Genomic DNA, 16,282 nt, shown 5'->3' on the forward strand with positions numbered 1-16,282 from the left:
GCAGTTGACTCTCAGCTTGAGGGCTTCTATAAATGTGCTACCTGAGCTGTTTTATAACAATCACAGAGTGTATGAAATCTTGTGCTTGGAAAAATTATTATTAATATGATTGTGTGTTCCAGTAGCTTCTCTCTAGATGTCTATTGATTTTTTTTTTCCAAATCTCTTTTTTTGGGATGGAGGGGGTGGTGAGGAGGCTGGGCACATGGTGAGCATCCAGCGTGTTCCAGGTCTTCCAGGGAGACGGTTGTGGCCTTTTAATGGCTACAGAGAGAGACTGCAACTGGAGACCCAAGTTGCAATGGGTCAGTGCATTAAGTTAGATGAATCCGGGCCCTACTGTTTTTGTTTGTTTGTTTGTTTTTTTGTTTAATGGACAAAGGCTGAGTTGGGATATGTGGGAAAGACCCCAAGGACAATTGCCTTCTGGTAACTGCTGGCACTGCTGATTTTAGACACTTTTCTTGCTGTTTTTCTCTGTTTCTATGTCTCATGATAGTTTATTTGCTTATTTGAATGCCTGCAGGTATGTACGACGACTGTTACTGTATATTTACCATATTTCTTTCCCTGCACTCCAGTCATGAATGTGAGAGACAACCAGCTGAGAAACAACTCAGAAATGTAAGTGGGGGGGAGTCACCAGGAGCTCTTACAATTAATTACAATTAGTATGTAAATTAACATGCAATTAAAATTACAATTAATGTGTAAATACAATTAGTTACAATTTCTCTCAGTTGTTACAATTTATACATTAGATGTTACAGATTTGGGATAAAAAAAACCAAAGGCCTATCAGAACTGAATATTTAAAATAAAATAACCTAGAGACAAGAATCACACAATCTATTAATCACTGACATTTAATCACACAAACTTTTCTAGTGAGAAACATTCGTCATCATGTCAAATTAAAGAAAAAAAGAGAAATGAAAAAACAAAAGAGTTCAAAAATGGAAAGAGCCTGAAATGGGACTGTATGCGTCACTCAAGCACATTTTCAATTTAGAATACTAATTTTGCTTTAAAAAGGTATATAGTCCATATATATAGGTATATAAGCCTATAAGCATCAGGCTGTGCTTTGACTGAAAAGCTGGAATGAGGAACACAATTGTTTATTCTCAGCTTCAGTCAGCTACCACTGGCTGAGGAACATGATCAGTCATCTATATGAGAACACCAACAGGTAATGAACACATCAGAGGTGCGTGCCGGTACAGCACAAACTGTAATAAGGGACCTTAAAATTACAAATACTGTCTTAATAAACAGAGAATATGGAGCTGAATTCTTAGGGATTTTATTGGTGACACACTGAAGAGGTCCTTGAATTTGATACAAGTTTTGTAGTCCAGGTATTTTTCTTGAGAAATACCTATGAGGAATCTAGAGGAAGCAGGAACAGAATAGCTTGGATTTTAGATGAAACAATAGTTTGATTTCACAGTCATTGCAAATGGTCACTACCAACTTGTAGTTTAACATGTCCTCCTTCCAAGTGGGCAGCATCCTACATTGCACGATATGAATGGTAAATGCTGAATAACTTGCCATTGGTGGCTGGACTCCAAACAGCTTATTTAAGCACATGGAAAGCAGACATACTTTCCCATTCTTGCCACCAATTCTAGACTATCATTTGACTTGCAATACTTTGTTCAGTATTGTCTGCTACACTAAATATTTACATATTTTTTATAAAAACAAACTTTGTCATCTACTTAGTACCTGGACTTAATGACTATGGCTTTTTGGATAGCTACAGGAAAAACTCTTTTCCTCACCACAACATCCTTTTTGTTTCAAGAACTAAATGCTTCCAAAATGTTATTTTTCAAAACAAAACTGTTTTTGCTCTAAAGAAAAACATCTGAAACCGTGATAAATTCATGGCTTTTTTTTTTTTTTTTTTTTTTTTTGTCAGTCTCTGAATTAAAAATAGTCAGGCTGATCCAGCCTAGAGGCTAAACTGTCTTAATGCCAATTTTTCATTTGGTGTGGCTACAAGTTCTAAAGAGTACATCCTGTTGAAGATGGATAGATCTGAAGGGAATTAAACACCAAATTGTCATGGACTTTGCAAGGTCATGCATCTGCTGAAGGTAGTGATAATGTCAACCTGTAATAAGGTACAAGAGTGAACATGGATAAGGAGCTTGTTCATTTTTTTCCTGTTCTTAGAAATTCAGAGAGAGAGTTATGATTGCGATCATGAGATTATAGTTGGGATCATTTAAATTTGGCTCATCTCAGCTTAATGTGAGATTTTTAATCAGTGACCCAGGGACAAGTAAATATCATTAACCTTTGAGTATCCAACAGGTAGGTAATAGGCACCCTCGCTGCTTTAAAATATCCAATAAGAACCATGTAACAAAAAAGATTGTGAGATACTTGTTTTTGTCTTTTGTACAGATCCAACTCTTTCAGTGAAATGTGTATATATATATATTTTTTTTATTCTTTTAAACCATAACATTACAACAGCTGCAGCTCCAGATGGGGCTGTATGTGGCTGTGCCAGTATAACAGTACTTCCTTCTAGCATAGCTTATCTTCATGAATTTATGTTGGACCCGTGCTTGCAATAAGGTTTTGTAACACTTCCAGCAACCCCTGATGTACCTAGGAGAAGGTGGAATAGGAGGTCATGGGGAGGCAAGAGGTGGTAAAGGAGCAATGGGCTCCTTCCCATTCTTCTTAGCAGGTCCTGGTGAAGCACATGCAGTGTAGCAGTGCAGTCCTCCTGTCCACAGCAGAGACAAATCTGTCTTTAGGAGCAAAACAGAAATGTACAGGAAGTGGAAGCAGGGACACATGGCCTGGGAAGAGTACAGAGATGCAGTCTGGTTGTGCAGGGATGGGATCAGGAAAGCCAAGGCACGGTTGGAAATGCACTTGGCAAGGGATGCCACTAACAGGAAGGGATGCTATAGTTACATTGCTCAGAAAAGCCAAGGAGAGTGTACCCCCTCTGATGGATGAGAAGGGTGAACTTGCAACCACAGACATGGAGAAGGCTGAGGTACTCAACAACTTCTTTGCCTCCATCTTCACTGACAGTCAGGCTTCCCGTGTCTTTTGTTTCCCTGAACCCGTAGATGGAGGCTGGGGGAGCAAAGTCCCACCTGCTGTAAGTGAAGAGCAGGTTCGAGACCACCTGATGAAACTAAACAGGTACAAGTCTATGGGGCCTGATGACATGCATCCGAGGGTCCTGAAGGAGTTGGCTGATGCAGTTGCCAAGCCTCTCTCCATATTTGAAAAGTCCTAGCAGTCAGGTGAAGTCCCTGGTGACTGGAAAAAGGGAAACATCACTCCCATTTTCAAAAATGGTAGAAAGGAGAGCCCAGGGAACTAGAGACCCGTGAGCCTCACCTCTGTGCCTGGGAAGATAATGGAAAAGATCCTCCTGGAAGCACATGCAAGACAAAGATGTGATCCGAGACAACCATCATGGCTTCACCAAGGGTAGATGGCTTTCTATGATGGAGTTACTTCATCAGTTGACAAGGGAAGACAGACCAATGTCATCTACCTGAACTTCTGAAAGGCCTTTGACAGGGTCCCACATGACATCCTGGTCTCCAAATTGGAGAGATATGGATATGGTGGGTGAACCATTCAGTGGATAAGGTGTTAGCTTGAAGGTAACACCCAGAGAGTGGTGGTCAATGGCTCTATGTCCAAGTGGAGGCTGGTGATGAGTGGTGTACCTCAGGGGTCTGTCCTGGAACTGGTGCTGTTTAATATCTTCATCAATGACATAGACAGTGGGATCGAGTGCATCCTCAGCAAGTTTGCAGATGACACCAAGCTGAGTGGTGCAGTCGATACAACAGAAGGAACGGATGTCATCCTAAGGGATCTGGACAAGCTTGAGAAGTGGGCCCATGTGAACCTAATGAGGTTCAACAAGTCCAAGTGCAAGGTGCTGCACCTGGGCCGGGGCAATCCCAGACATGAGCACAGACCGGGAGAAGAACTCATTGAGAGCAGCCCTGCAGAGAAGGACTTGGGGATCTGGTAGATGAAAAGCTCAACATGAGCCAGCAGTGCGTGCTTGCAGCCCAGAAGGCCAACTGCATCCTGGGCTGCACCAACAGAGGAGTGGCCAGCAGGGCAAGGGAGGTGATTGTGCCCCTCTGCTCTGTTCTTGTGAGGCCCCACTTGGTGTGCTGCATCCAGGGCTGGGGCCCCCAGCACAAGAAGGATGTGGGGCTGTTAGAGTGGGTCTGGAGGAGGGCCGCAAAGATGATCAAGGAGCTGGAGCACCTCTCCTACGAAGAAAGGCTGAGAGAACAGGGGATGTTCAGTCTGGAGAAGAGAAGACTCCGGGGTGACCTTGTTGCAACCTTTCAGAACTTGAAGAGGACTTATAAAAACGACAGAGAGCAACTCTTTGCTCAATCAGATAATGACAAGACAAGGGGGAATGGTTTTAAACTAAAAAAGGGAGATTTATATTATAGATTAGAAGGAAATTCTTCACTCAGAGGGTGGTGAGGCACTGGAACAGGTTGCCCAGAGAAGCTGTGGATGCCCCATGCCTGGAAGTGTTCAAGGCCAGGTTGGCTGGGGCTTTGGGCAACCTAATCTAGTGGGAGGTGTCCCTGCCTATGGACAGGGGGTTGGAACTAGATGATATTTGAGGTCCTTTCCAACCCAAGCCATTCTATGATTTACTAAATATACTGATTTCAAGCTGAAAGAGTTAGTGGTACAAAAGCCTGTACGTAAACAAATTCTGCATCTCTGTGCTTATTTCTTCCTGCTCAACCATGTGTTTTAATTGTAAAAACTTTCTTCTGTTGTTTCTCTCTCTGTTATTTTGACATCACTGCAAGTTTCAAATGACCTCTGAGATGTGCTGGTTTTTGTGTGTACTCCTTTACTGGTAGTAAAGACATTGTTTGTATGGAACTTGAGGTTTTGCTAGAAGTGGGTTACACAATCATTTGATTTCTCAAGCAGGATGGAGTAAATAAGTTTTTTTTTATTTTTTATTGACCATTATGAATTTGGAATATATTCTCTGAGTGGTTGGATTAATGTAAAAGGCAAATACAAGATTGGGGAAGTATCTTGTGTTCCTCTGGTTGCCAATCTGGGGTCTGGAAGAAATTTTCTTGTACTACATGTTGGCTGCATTTTAAGTTTCCCTTGTAGTTCTGAGCAGGGATCAGGTGGGTCAAATACCACAGATCTCCAGCTCATTGTTCCAGGAACAGAGTTCGTATTGTTACTGTTTGGGTTGTGGTGATGTCCAAAACATGCTGGATACCTCCCAGACTCAGAGAAGGAAGTCATACCTGCTTGGAGGACACAATTACTCAAGATGACCGAGACTGAGAAAGTGTACAGGAATGGAAGTGCTGTACGAAAAGTCTGGTTATAGTCAGCATGATAACCGGCAGTCTGAGTTGCAAGTTTTCCGATGTTGAAATAACTGGTGCCAGTATTTACCAAGGGAGAGTTTTGAGAATGCACTGGACAAACATCTTTTAGGTGTGGTTTGGGTACAGCCTGCAGTGCTGTGGGAGATGGGAACCTCTGAGTCCTTCCTGATCTCTGTGGTGCTCTCCTTTACTAAACTGTCCATCTGCAGATGCATTTGAGAGCTTGGGATGCTGTGCTTACCCACAGAAATGTTCATCAGGAGTGACAGAATTCTGGTCTGTTGATCCTGTTTTACAGTTACAAGATCAAGGCCAGGCTGTGCATTTTAAACCATTCTTTTCCCCCTGTTTTCCCAGTTTTAGGTAGTGCAATGTGGTTCCTGATTTCAGAAATTTTGGTTTTCAGCAGCAGAAGCTTTATGCAGAGGAACATGAACATTAATAAACCAGGTTTATTAATTTCATGGAATAATTAATAAATTGATCTAGTAAACTAGATTTATTAGTGAATAAAACAACTTAACTGGGAGATGAAAGGGAAAGTAGGCTTTCTGTGTAAAATTTATACCTAATAGACACATTCTGTGCAATCATTAAGGTTAGTTATATTCACCCATTTAATAGATTTTTTGTATGTTTTTGATGTTTAAGCAGAAATCTGTTCAAGAGGGAAATTTCAGAATATGGTTGTTCACCAAGCACATCATGGATTGGTCCAGATGGAGTCAGATATTCTAATCGAACCTTCAATCAAGGTAAGGTGAGCTAAGTGATTGATACCAGAGAACAAACGATGTATGTAACTGGATGTGATATCCAAGTATATTTACTTGTAATGTAGGTTTTCTTCAAAAGAATATACTTCTCCCTTTGGAGGGATGTGTCAGAACTAAATCCCATATTTGATCCCAATACACTGGGAAGTTTCTGAATTATTACCTCTGAAAAGGATGAGGAAAGAGCCCTGCTAAAGAAGTACCGTTGCCATTCCCTGGCTTAACTGGTTGCTATTTCTCCTTGTTTAGTTCAATATTAATATCACACAGCAGACTGGAAAGAACAAATTATGTTCCTTGTTTTCCTGAAAATGCCTCAGATAACTTGTCACGTCAACTCAAACTAACTGATTTATATACTTTACTGACTTTTGTCATGCTTAGGCAAATGAGGACTAATTCAGCATGGATTTTTGTAAGGGATCCTTTTATTGTTTTGTATCTCTCCACATCTCTTCCTCTGTGTTGCAGCTGCTGCGCTTCTAGTTGAAAATGGGAAGCAAGGGATCACATATCTTTTTAAACGTGGGACTCATGAGGAATTTGGATACACATCCCTGTGCACTGCTTTGGCATTTTATTTCATCCTCAGCTGCTGGACTGCAGGTTCTGCTGTTGCCAGTGGCCTGGTTATTCCTATGCTGTAAGCTTTGCCCATTTTGGTTTGAGCTGTCTATACAAAAGGCCTGTGTTGAGTAGCAACAACCTGAGTTGTAAGCTGAAAGGTTGGCAATAGCAAAGCTATAATTGCTTGGAGGAGGTTGCATAGGTGGAACAGGATGGTTTGCTTGGAAAGAGAGGCTAAAATTGTGGAAAAGAATGAAGAAAAATCATCTGAGAATAGCAGTAGAAGGATGATAGCCAAAACTGTGTACTTTCCAGTATAGATCATTTGAATCCTTTGGGGACCCAGAGAGAGCCTCGACTGCTGGCTCCATCTCTGTAACTGTAGAAATACCAGTTCAGATCCAGACTTTTCATCTGTTTCTTATGCACATAATAGCCTGAATCTTAATCTTGGACATCAACACCCTAGACTTTGGAGAAAACTGCTGTTAGGTCTTTTGTTGTAGTTTTTAGAAAGCTGTGGTTGTAAGAACTCTGCTCTAATCTGTAATGTTGAGAGATTTGATGTTGGATATCAAGGAGGGTGGGTATCCAGCATGATGCAGTTCAAATACCGAAAAAACTCTGAAAAGAAATTTGTGTACAACCTCCTTTCTTTGCCATACCCCTGAGTAGCCCCTCTTTTTCACCTCCTATCCTCTCCAAGCTGAGGTCTAAACCACTTTTTGATATGTAGGGATTGTTGAAGCGTGGCATATTTGGCTGTGTAGATACTGATAGTCAAGACTTTCAGCCAGCTCCTTAAGCTAATTTTTGTAACCATTTTAGAACTGCACCTATCAATAGAACGAATCAACTGTATGAATAAATGGGAGAGAAAAAAAGAAGAGAGAGTAATAGTGCAAGATGATGCTCCCCAAGTCAGATAATATATATCACATATGTGCCTATATTATATATAATAATAATTCACCATTCCTGGAAGGTGAATGTCTGTACAAATCCAGTTCATGGGCTGACACTTGGAAATGTATATTTAATTGCATATGGAATTAAATGCTGTGTCTCACCCCAGCAATTACATGTTCAGCTGTGCTAAATTTTGGTTTTGTTCTTCAATGTAGCACATGGCTAGTTTGAGGACTCCTGGGTTCTCTTCACAGCTTCATTCCTGCTTAGCTTTGGGCAGGTCATTAATATAATATCTATTACTCCATTTCCCCATTTGTTATGTGGTTGTAACATTTTACTTGCCAGGTTTATGGGGCGCAGGTAGACTTAGTTTTAAGAAATTATATAAAGCTGGAGCTCTAGAAGTGTTTCTTCTGTTTGTTTGTTTTGTGCGTACATCTGTAATCCGTATTTTTGACTGTATTCCTGTAAGGTTTATTCTCATTTGCCTTTGAACAACATTAAGCAACACATGCTGATAGTTCTTTTTCTTCAAATTATAGCAAATTTGGCAGTTTCATGCTAGTGATAGGAACTAAGTAATCATTCATAATAAGGAAGGAAGCTAGAGCTTTTTTGGGGAAAGGAGTTGTTACAGAAGTTTGTGATTAAATCTGGGACTAGCAAGTTACTAGAAGAACTTCTAGAAAACAGGATCACTGGCAAAAAGAGTGCTCTTTTTTCTTCTTACATACAGGTACACAGGAGCTTTGTATGGCAGAATAATTGGTTTGATTCTTGTTTCCATTTTTGGTGTTCAAACTAATGAATACGGAGCATGGATTGATCCAGGTCTGTTTGCTGCCATTGGAGCTGCCTCCTTTTTCAGTGGAGTGTCAAGACTAACTATCTCACTCACTGTTATAATGGTAAGTATGTTAAGTTTTCAGGTGTTTGTGTGGCCGAAGTTGTGCTGAGCTTTTGCTGCTGCAGCTAAATGTACCATAGATAGTGTCCCACACACATTGGACCACAGAGAAATAAATTCTTGGCCTAGTTATTTCTAGCTTGCCTGGAGAGGTTTCCCTTCCCTTCCCTTCCCTTCCCTTCCCTTCCCTTCCCTTCCCTTCCCTTCCCTTCCCTTCCCCTCCCTTCCCTTCCCTTCCCTTCCCTTCCCTTCCCTTCCCTTCCCTTCCCTTCCCTTCCCTTCCCTTCCCTTCCCTTCCCTTCCCTTCCCTTCCCTTCCCTTCCCTTCCCTTCCCCCTTCCCTTCCCTTCCCTTCCCTTCCCTTCCCTTCCCTTCCCTTCCCTTCCCTTCCCTTCCCTTCCCTTCCCTTCCCTTCCCTTCCCTTCCCTTCCCTTCCCTTCCCTTCCCTTCCCTTCCCCCTTCCCCTCCCCCCTCCCCTCTGTTTTCTTATTTTTCAAACATCTTTTGGTTACAGAAATGATAGTAGCTTCAGCAGTTTACAATCAAGGAAGCGGAATATACCATCTCTGTTTCTTCCAGATTACAAAAAAAATAGTAGGCCACACTGCCTGGCTTGTGAATTGACTTCTGTGAGGGGCTGAGGGTCTTGTGCAGTGCGCCTTTTTATTTTGGGGCTGAATATAGACTTCTGGACAAAGTGAGAGAAGGATTTGCAGTAGTATAGACAAGTGATGCAAAGGGAAGATTCCCAGGTCGCTCTGATAAATTTATGCCTTATAGACTTCAGATTTTTGAGATTCCCTTGCAACACCCTCCACATTCAAATTGCCTTCCCTCCTCCTTTTATAGCAGAATACTTTGAGTCTACACTGCAATACTTTCAAAGCAAACCTCTGAAAGTTGAAAGCTAAAGAAGGTGCAAAGAACAGCCTTTTAATTAGAGAGGAGGTTCTTTGAGCCTCCCTGATTGCAACACCTGGCGATGGTGAGTTGTAAGGTGCAGCTGAAATTCAGCTCAATCAACACAGAAGTTATTTTGAGGTCACAAGGGCAAGCTTTCACAACGTGGAAATTTCACCTATGACTAAACCAAGTCCTGGCTGCCTCTGCCCAAAAAGATCTCATTAAAATCTTTGCAGATGTCGGAATTCACCCAAAGTGACCAAGCGGGGATTTTCTCTCCTAGTACACTGTTGCGCAGCATTTGATAAAGCAGCTGCTTATCGGCACTAACTCAGAGCTGGGTTCATTTTAGTGATAGGCTGTGTAAATTGTGTAGGAAGCATTTTTGTGATATTTTAACTTGGAAGTGGTGTAAGTGCATACAAGCTTGTCTCTTGTGAAAGAATAATTAGAATGATTACGGAAACACTCCTCCTTCAGTGTCCTTGTGATACTTTAGTGCTTGCTTAGCCTTTAAGAACAAATGTACTCTGTTATTTTTGCTTATGCTATTGCTATTAGACATCTTTTGGAAGATCTGTATGATTTGTTGGCCAGCTATGAGATCTGTAAGACTCAAAGTGGGGAAAGCTGATGCCTGAACAATAGGTGTAAGTTTCTGAGAGCTCCAATTGCCACTAACTGTAATGTCTCTTCTGAAGTAGAAGAATTTTTAGCCTGAAGTTTCTTGCAATAACTCAATAAATCTTCATTGAAGTACTGTTTATAAAACATTAAGTTAGGGTCTTGCTGCAGATATAGGTCCTCAGGGGCAAAAGCAGCTGATTGACATCTTCCTTAGCTTTGTGTCCATGAGGCTGTTGCAGGGAACTGAGAGGTGAATGTGTGCCAGAACACTTGCTGGTCTTGGATGACAGAACCACATTTAATTCAGCTCTAGTAGAGAGGAAAAAACCCCTACATTTTATTTGCTTCAATTTTTCTTTGCCTTCCCAATTACCTGCACTTTTTTTTTTTTTTTGTCCAAGTTCCCTGAGCATGCATGTACAGCACGTGCAAAACAATAGCTGGAAACTGTTAAGAGAACTGTACAAAAATCAGTTGAAAAGGCACTAGAAAAATGATTAGGATTGCATTGCAATGTGTTCTGAATTCCCCTAGGTGTCATGTTATAACTCTTCTGTGCCTCTCTCTGCACAGGGAGATTGTGTTTCAATTCATGTTCATCCAAGATAAATAGCTGCATTGCTTGAGGAAATATTAATTTTTGAGGAGAAAAAAGGTCTTGGACATGACAATGCAAAAACATAATTAAAAGGTTGTGCCCTCAAACCATAAAATGCACATATTTTTCCTATATTGTCTGATGGGTTCAAAAAGAATTGAGAATGTTTGCTTTGGCTTTTCACACGGCCTTCCATTTGGAAACAGTTATGAGTGTGGGACTTGCAGTGAACAGGTTTGTAAAATGCTTCCTTTTTTTTTTTTTTTTTTTTTCTCATGGCAGACCCCACAGGCATCTGCCCACCTCTTCTTTCTTGGCTGCGTTTTTCTACCCCCCATGCTGACACTTGACCCTCATCCTCCTCAGCTCTTTGTGGCAAACAGTAGATGTGGTGACATTTTCCTTGGCGAGCACGCGGTCCAGCCTTATGATGTGCCTTCCCGCAGCCTTCTGTCTCTCGTGTCTTTGTGTTGTGTGTCCTTGATCTTCGTGGCTCTAGGTGTAGGAAGAGGAATAGCATCTTCCTACAAGGTGTGGTTTGTGTCTAGGACATTCTGTATTTCTATCATCCCTTTTGTATTTTTACCTCTCAATCATGCTGCCTTGAAAAGACAAAACACTGGCTTGAAGAGAAAGGACGGTACTGGGCTAGCCTAGAATTAGTGTTCTTATCCAGTACTGGTGATGCTCCTATGGACAAGCTGTTCAGCAGCCAGCCTCAGAAAGAGGCTTGATTTATACCGATTTGGATCCTTTGACCTATGAGTTGTCTTCCTTTTTGTTCACACGTGAAGAAAAGTAGCCTTGATTCTCTCCATTTTCCTGCCAGCTCTGTTCAAACAGAATTAAAGCAATATATCAGTTTATTGGCCTGATTTATTTCTCAAGATCTTTACTGATGGATATGGGGAATGTGATAAATTGTGAAAAGGTTAAGACTCAAAAACCTCCTCTGAGTGTGAAACACTGAAATATCAGTCTTTCAACAGATGTAGAATAAAGGAGAAAACAGCATGTTCCTTAGGATTTGGACGGGGAAATGCCATGTCATTGTACAAGCCAGAGGAAAATCTACATAGGGGATTAAATTGCCTAAGGTCCTTCCTTCTCTAGCTAATGGCAGGTGTGGCTGCTATGAACAAGTGGCTGGTGCTAATGAGCAGGATCTTGCTACTGAAATAAAATGACCATCTGATGGTGGGTCAGAGAATTATGAAAAGTTAATGGCAGAAATAACAAGCTGTATGCAAAGTCAGCTCATTCATAAGGCAGTATGGAAGGATCAGGGATGAAAGTGGTTTGTGCTTTCTGCTCTCTGATGCCTACATCAGGACAGGCACAGTGGCAGAGCATGGTACATATTAAACTACATTACTGTATGTCCTATAGTTTGGAAATTTCATATTTTTTATGTGTTTTTCATCAATAAATTAAAATGAACATTTATTTTTTTGGATAATTTGGATGCCTCATTTGTAACTTATACTTCTGACATGCTTCACAGCAGGGATACAGGTCATCTTAGATAAGTGCAATGCAATAGCAGTATCAGCAAGTAGCAGCAATTAAGCCCTAACCTCTTCGCTCTCTCTGAATTTCTTCAGTACTTCTAATTCAGACAAAATGTGCTTACCTCAAATTGTAGGCAGGATGTATTGCTGCAAATTCTGTGGCTAGGCTTCTCACTTCCTCTGAGAGAGTGACTCTCAAGAAGCTTAAGTCCTTTCACAAGAAATTTAGAGTGTCAGCCATGGGCACTTATTGTAGATATGAGAGGCACACCTTGTTTTACAGGTGTGATGTAAGCTGTAACACAGGCAACCATGTGATCTAACTAATTAGAGGAAAGTTACAGGATGAGCAGAATGGTGATATAAGATGTTAGAAAAGTAAGCATAAGACGTTTAAAACACATGTAAAATCTGCCTGGTGTCCGGGTTTTCACAGGACAGCTGTGTTGCCCAGTGGTTAAAGGATACAAGCTTGGCTTGTATACGTTGTTGCTAAAGAGAGACAATCAGTGGCCAGAAATTGTCATCAGTTTAAATTTTCTCCTAAGTGAGGTCTCAGCTAAATATGTGAGAGCTCTATTTTACAGGTGAAGGTGAGTAACTTCTACATTAGCTGGGCAAGAAAATTGTGGTATATATTACACTTGGATTAAATGTAAATGTTAATATGTGTACATTCTAGGATTTCTTCTCATCTAATGGGATGAAAGAAAAATTCAATATAGCTGTACCTTTTGACATGCTGAGAGCAGTTGGACTGTGCTATTTTCCACCACAGCTTCCTCCTCTACGGTGCAGGAGAGCCATGGATTGGATTGCTAGTGGCTGTGTCTGGGGCTCAGTTGCTCCCATGGCAGGGGGTTTGGAACTAGGGGATCTCTAAGTCCCTTCCAAACCAAACCGTTCTGTGATCCTACAGCTCCGGCTGCTCCGCTGGCACTGCCCCATGCTCCTCCTCTTGCAAAATGCTAGTGCCTCTTTGCCTTTAGCAGCCTCTGCTTCTGTTTGGATGGGGCCCATTCCCACCACCTGGGCCTCCTGTATTCCCCTCTTCCCTTCTGCTCCTTGAGCTGGGAGCAGAGATCAGAGTGAGCTCACAGGATGTGCAGCAGTGAAACAGTGCTCTCATTTGGGTGCTCTTTTTCACCCTCTCTTTTGCGAGTGCCCCAGGACTGTTGTGCTGGCAACAAGGAGAGCCTGCAAAGGGAGTTGCATGTTACTCAAGGAAGTGCTTCTGCAGAAGTGCAAAGTGTCTTCAGTGCAAACTGTGCCTTATGTGAGACCCGTTCACTTGCTTGTAGGCTTTTTAGCATCTTGCTCTAGTAAGAAAAGGGGACAGTAGGAATACACTTTGAACAAGCTGACTTCAAGTCACCCTTAAGTCCCAACTACAGAGCACATGCTTTTCTATAATGTACTTATTATTGTAATGTAATGTGTTTCCCCTAGTTCATATCATTTTTTTTTTTTTTTTTTGGTAAATTATTAAATGCACAAAATGAATGCTGTTTCAAAGCTGGGCTTGCTTACAGGAGCCCTGTGTTCTTCCTGAGTGGAGGAGAAGCTAACCCCCAAGCAAGGGGCTCAGGGGCTATGGCACTGTCATGCTGTGGAGCGGACTTCAGGAAATGGAGGGTTTTAGATTTCAGTCTGTGACAGCTCTTCAGGGCAGGTCCTGAACAGCAGGATAAATAGAACACAAATAACTACAGGAAATGCATGATATTTTGCAAGATGACAGATTAAAGGACTTAATAAACCTTCTGGTCTTAAAACAAACCAGTCTTTATTTCAGCACATAGAATGTAGTGTAGCATCTAGTTGAAGAAAAGGGGGTTCCCTTCCAAACTCAGAGTGCCATCAAACTGCCATCTTTTCATTGATAAGGATTGTCATTCAATAAGGTGCGAGGAGAAAACTTTTCTGAACACCGAGGGTGCTTTTGCTGTAACAGCAAGCAGAAGAACAGACTGATTTGAAATACATCAATTTCTTGTTCAAGTGAAAAATGTTATAGCCAAATACAGCAAAAGTTTCTTCAATACCTAGCTTTGTGGTGGGAGTGACTATAAACATTGAAGTCTGCAGTAGGTTGCTTTTTCAGCATCACCCTGTTTAGAATGATTACAAAAAAAAATCCCTTCTACTCTATTTTTGACTGAAAATTAGGATTTCAGATTTGTTTCACGAAAACCTTGGATTTTTCATCAAAAAGCTGAACACTTGAGAAAACAAAATAAGGCAAAAACTATTTGAAATATCTTGCTATGAGCTTTATTGTTTCATGTTATCATTTCTCTGTAATAGATGAAATACTACTCATGAAACACCAAAGAGACTTCCTTAGAATGTTCTAGGAAGGAGGGGGCAATGCACAGTGCATCATTAAAGATGTAGTTGAATCTGAGAGGCCAGCCTATATCCAATTTTAAAATTCTCACGAGACACCACAAGAGCATTCCAAATCAAAGCTTTTTGGATTTTAACCTAAGAAATACTGCTCTGTAGGGATGATAAACAATTTGTCAAGTCACAGGAACATTCCGTAAAAAAAGTGTGCTTGTAGGGAAAAACAGAACAACCCCCTTTTTTTTCTGGATGGTAGCCTTGTGAACTCAGCCCAAGAAAGTCAGAACAAGTCCCCTCTGATTCATTCATTCATCATCCGTAAAGAAGAACTTCAACCATAGGACAGTGGTTAGTCTGTAGGTAATTCACAAATTCGAAAAGAATCCAGCTTCATCTCTCATATAGTTGCTTCAGCTTTGGCACCAGGTTTTTATCGGTAAAATAAATAGATATGCCTGAATTATACATGGATTCAATTGGCATTGAACTTTTAGAAAGTTCAGTTGTGTATCTGAAATATTGAAATGGAGACTGCATTTCTGTTTTAAATACACACATTGGAAATGAAGTTGTAATGTGAGAAGATAACATTTTTATATAGTCATTTTTCTGGCTCTAACTTACAGTAGCTTTCAAGGTATTTTATAAATAAAGCGATCTAGTGTATTACAACATAGAATTGTACATATGGGACGTGTAATACAAACCTTAATGAAAGTTCATGAGAATTTAATGTGCAGAAGTTATTTTTAATTCACAGTATCTTATCTGTTTTCATTTTTTTTTTCAAATTACAGAATGCATTTGGGCTGTCTTATGTGTTAGTTCTTTGCCAAATTTAATTTGTTTCCAAATTTCCAAATTAAAGTCATTTTTCTGTTACACTGTCAAGAAAAGCATCTGAAACCATTAAGTTCTGTTATATTTTTAACTTAAAAACCTTCAGAATATTGCCAATAGTATTTTTTCCAAACTTTGTGAAAATGATTTATCTCTGGGACAAAAGCTACCACAGTAAGCCTACCTCTTTTTTTTTTTTTTTTCTTTTCTCTAGCCTGAGGGGTTTATTATCATCTTAAATTAGAAACCCCATGTAACCGGCTGCTCTAATGAATGGGGGCTTGGGGCCAGAAATCCCTGTTTGATTCTTGGACCTAGTTGAAACAGGAGCAAGTGATTATACAGCCCAGCAGCTGCTCTGCTGAGCAAGGTCTGTCGGTGGGAAGGAGACGCCTACTGTCGTTCTTGAGAGAGGCAGATCCCCAAGGAGGACTGTGTCCTCCTCCCCTCTGCCCAGATGGGCAGGATGTGTTTTGTTCTTGCAGTTTCAACATTTTGCCTGTTTTCTTGTTTGTTTGTTTTTCAAGAGGAATAAGACTGGGTGTGGGACACAAATGATGGTGGCAGTGAGTACTGGTAAAAGGTGCGTGGTTGTTGTAAGCAAGACTGAGTAGAGGCAGGCACAGAGGGAAAAAGCCGTGAAAGCATGTGGAAAAGGAGAAGCATAGTACAAAACAGAAGCACAAATGGTAGCCAATGGGACATGTCCTAAAGGTAGCTATTCTCTCATTTTGAGATATGAAAGAGTGATAATGAAAGAACTCTTGAGTGCATGAGGACATGTCTCAGGCCAGCCTGTACAGCCAGACCTGAGATGCTTTCTGGCATCTCTAAAAGAAACAGAAAAACACCCAAACTGTCAGGTTGTTGTCCACTGGTGACTTCTGT

The 16,282-nt window shown here is 41.0% G+C and overlaps 1 protein-coding gene across 1 annotated transcript in view; it reads left to right on the forward strand.

Annotated features, from left to right (window-relative positions):
* Window positions 1–16,282, forward strand: part of LOC106038398 (chloride channel protein C-like) — an 81,421-nt gene that overhangs the window by 19,821 nt on the left and 45,318 nt on the right. Inside the window, 4 exon segments of the mRNA XM_066992985.1 lie at window positions 527–624; window positions 6,060–6,160; window positions 6,653–6,824; window positions 8,397–8,568. Of these exon segments, the coding sequence (XP_066849086.1) occupies window positions 527–624; window positions 6,060–6,160; window positions 6,653–6,824; window positions 8,397–8,568 (543 nt within the window).

This window comes from Anser cygnoides, chromosome 2, assembly GCF_040182565.1.
Source record: "Anser cygnoides isolate HZ-2024a breed goose chromosome 2, Taihu_goose_T2T_genome, whole genome shotgun sequence".
Classification (NCBI taxonomy): domain Eukaryota; kingdom Metazoa; phylum Chordata; class Aves; order Anseriformes; family Anatidae; genus Anser; species Anser cygnoides.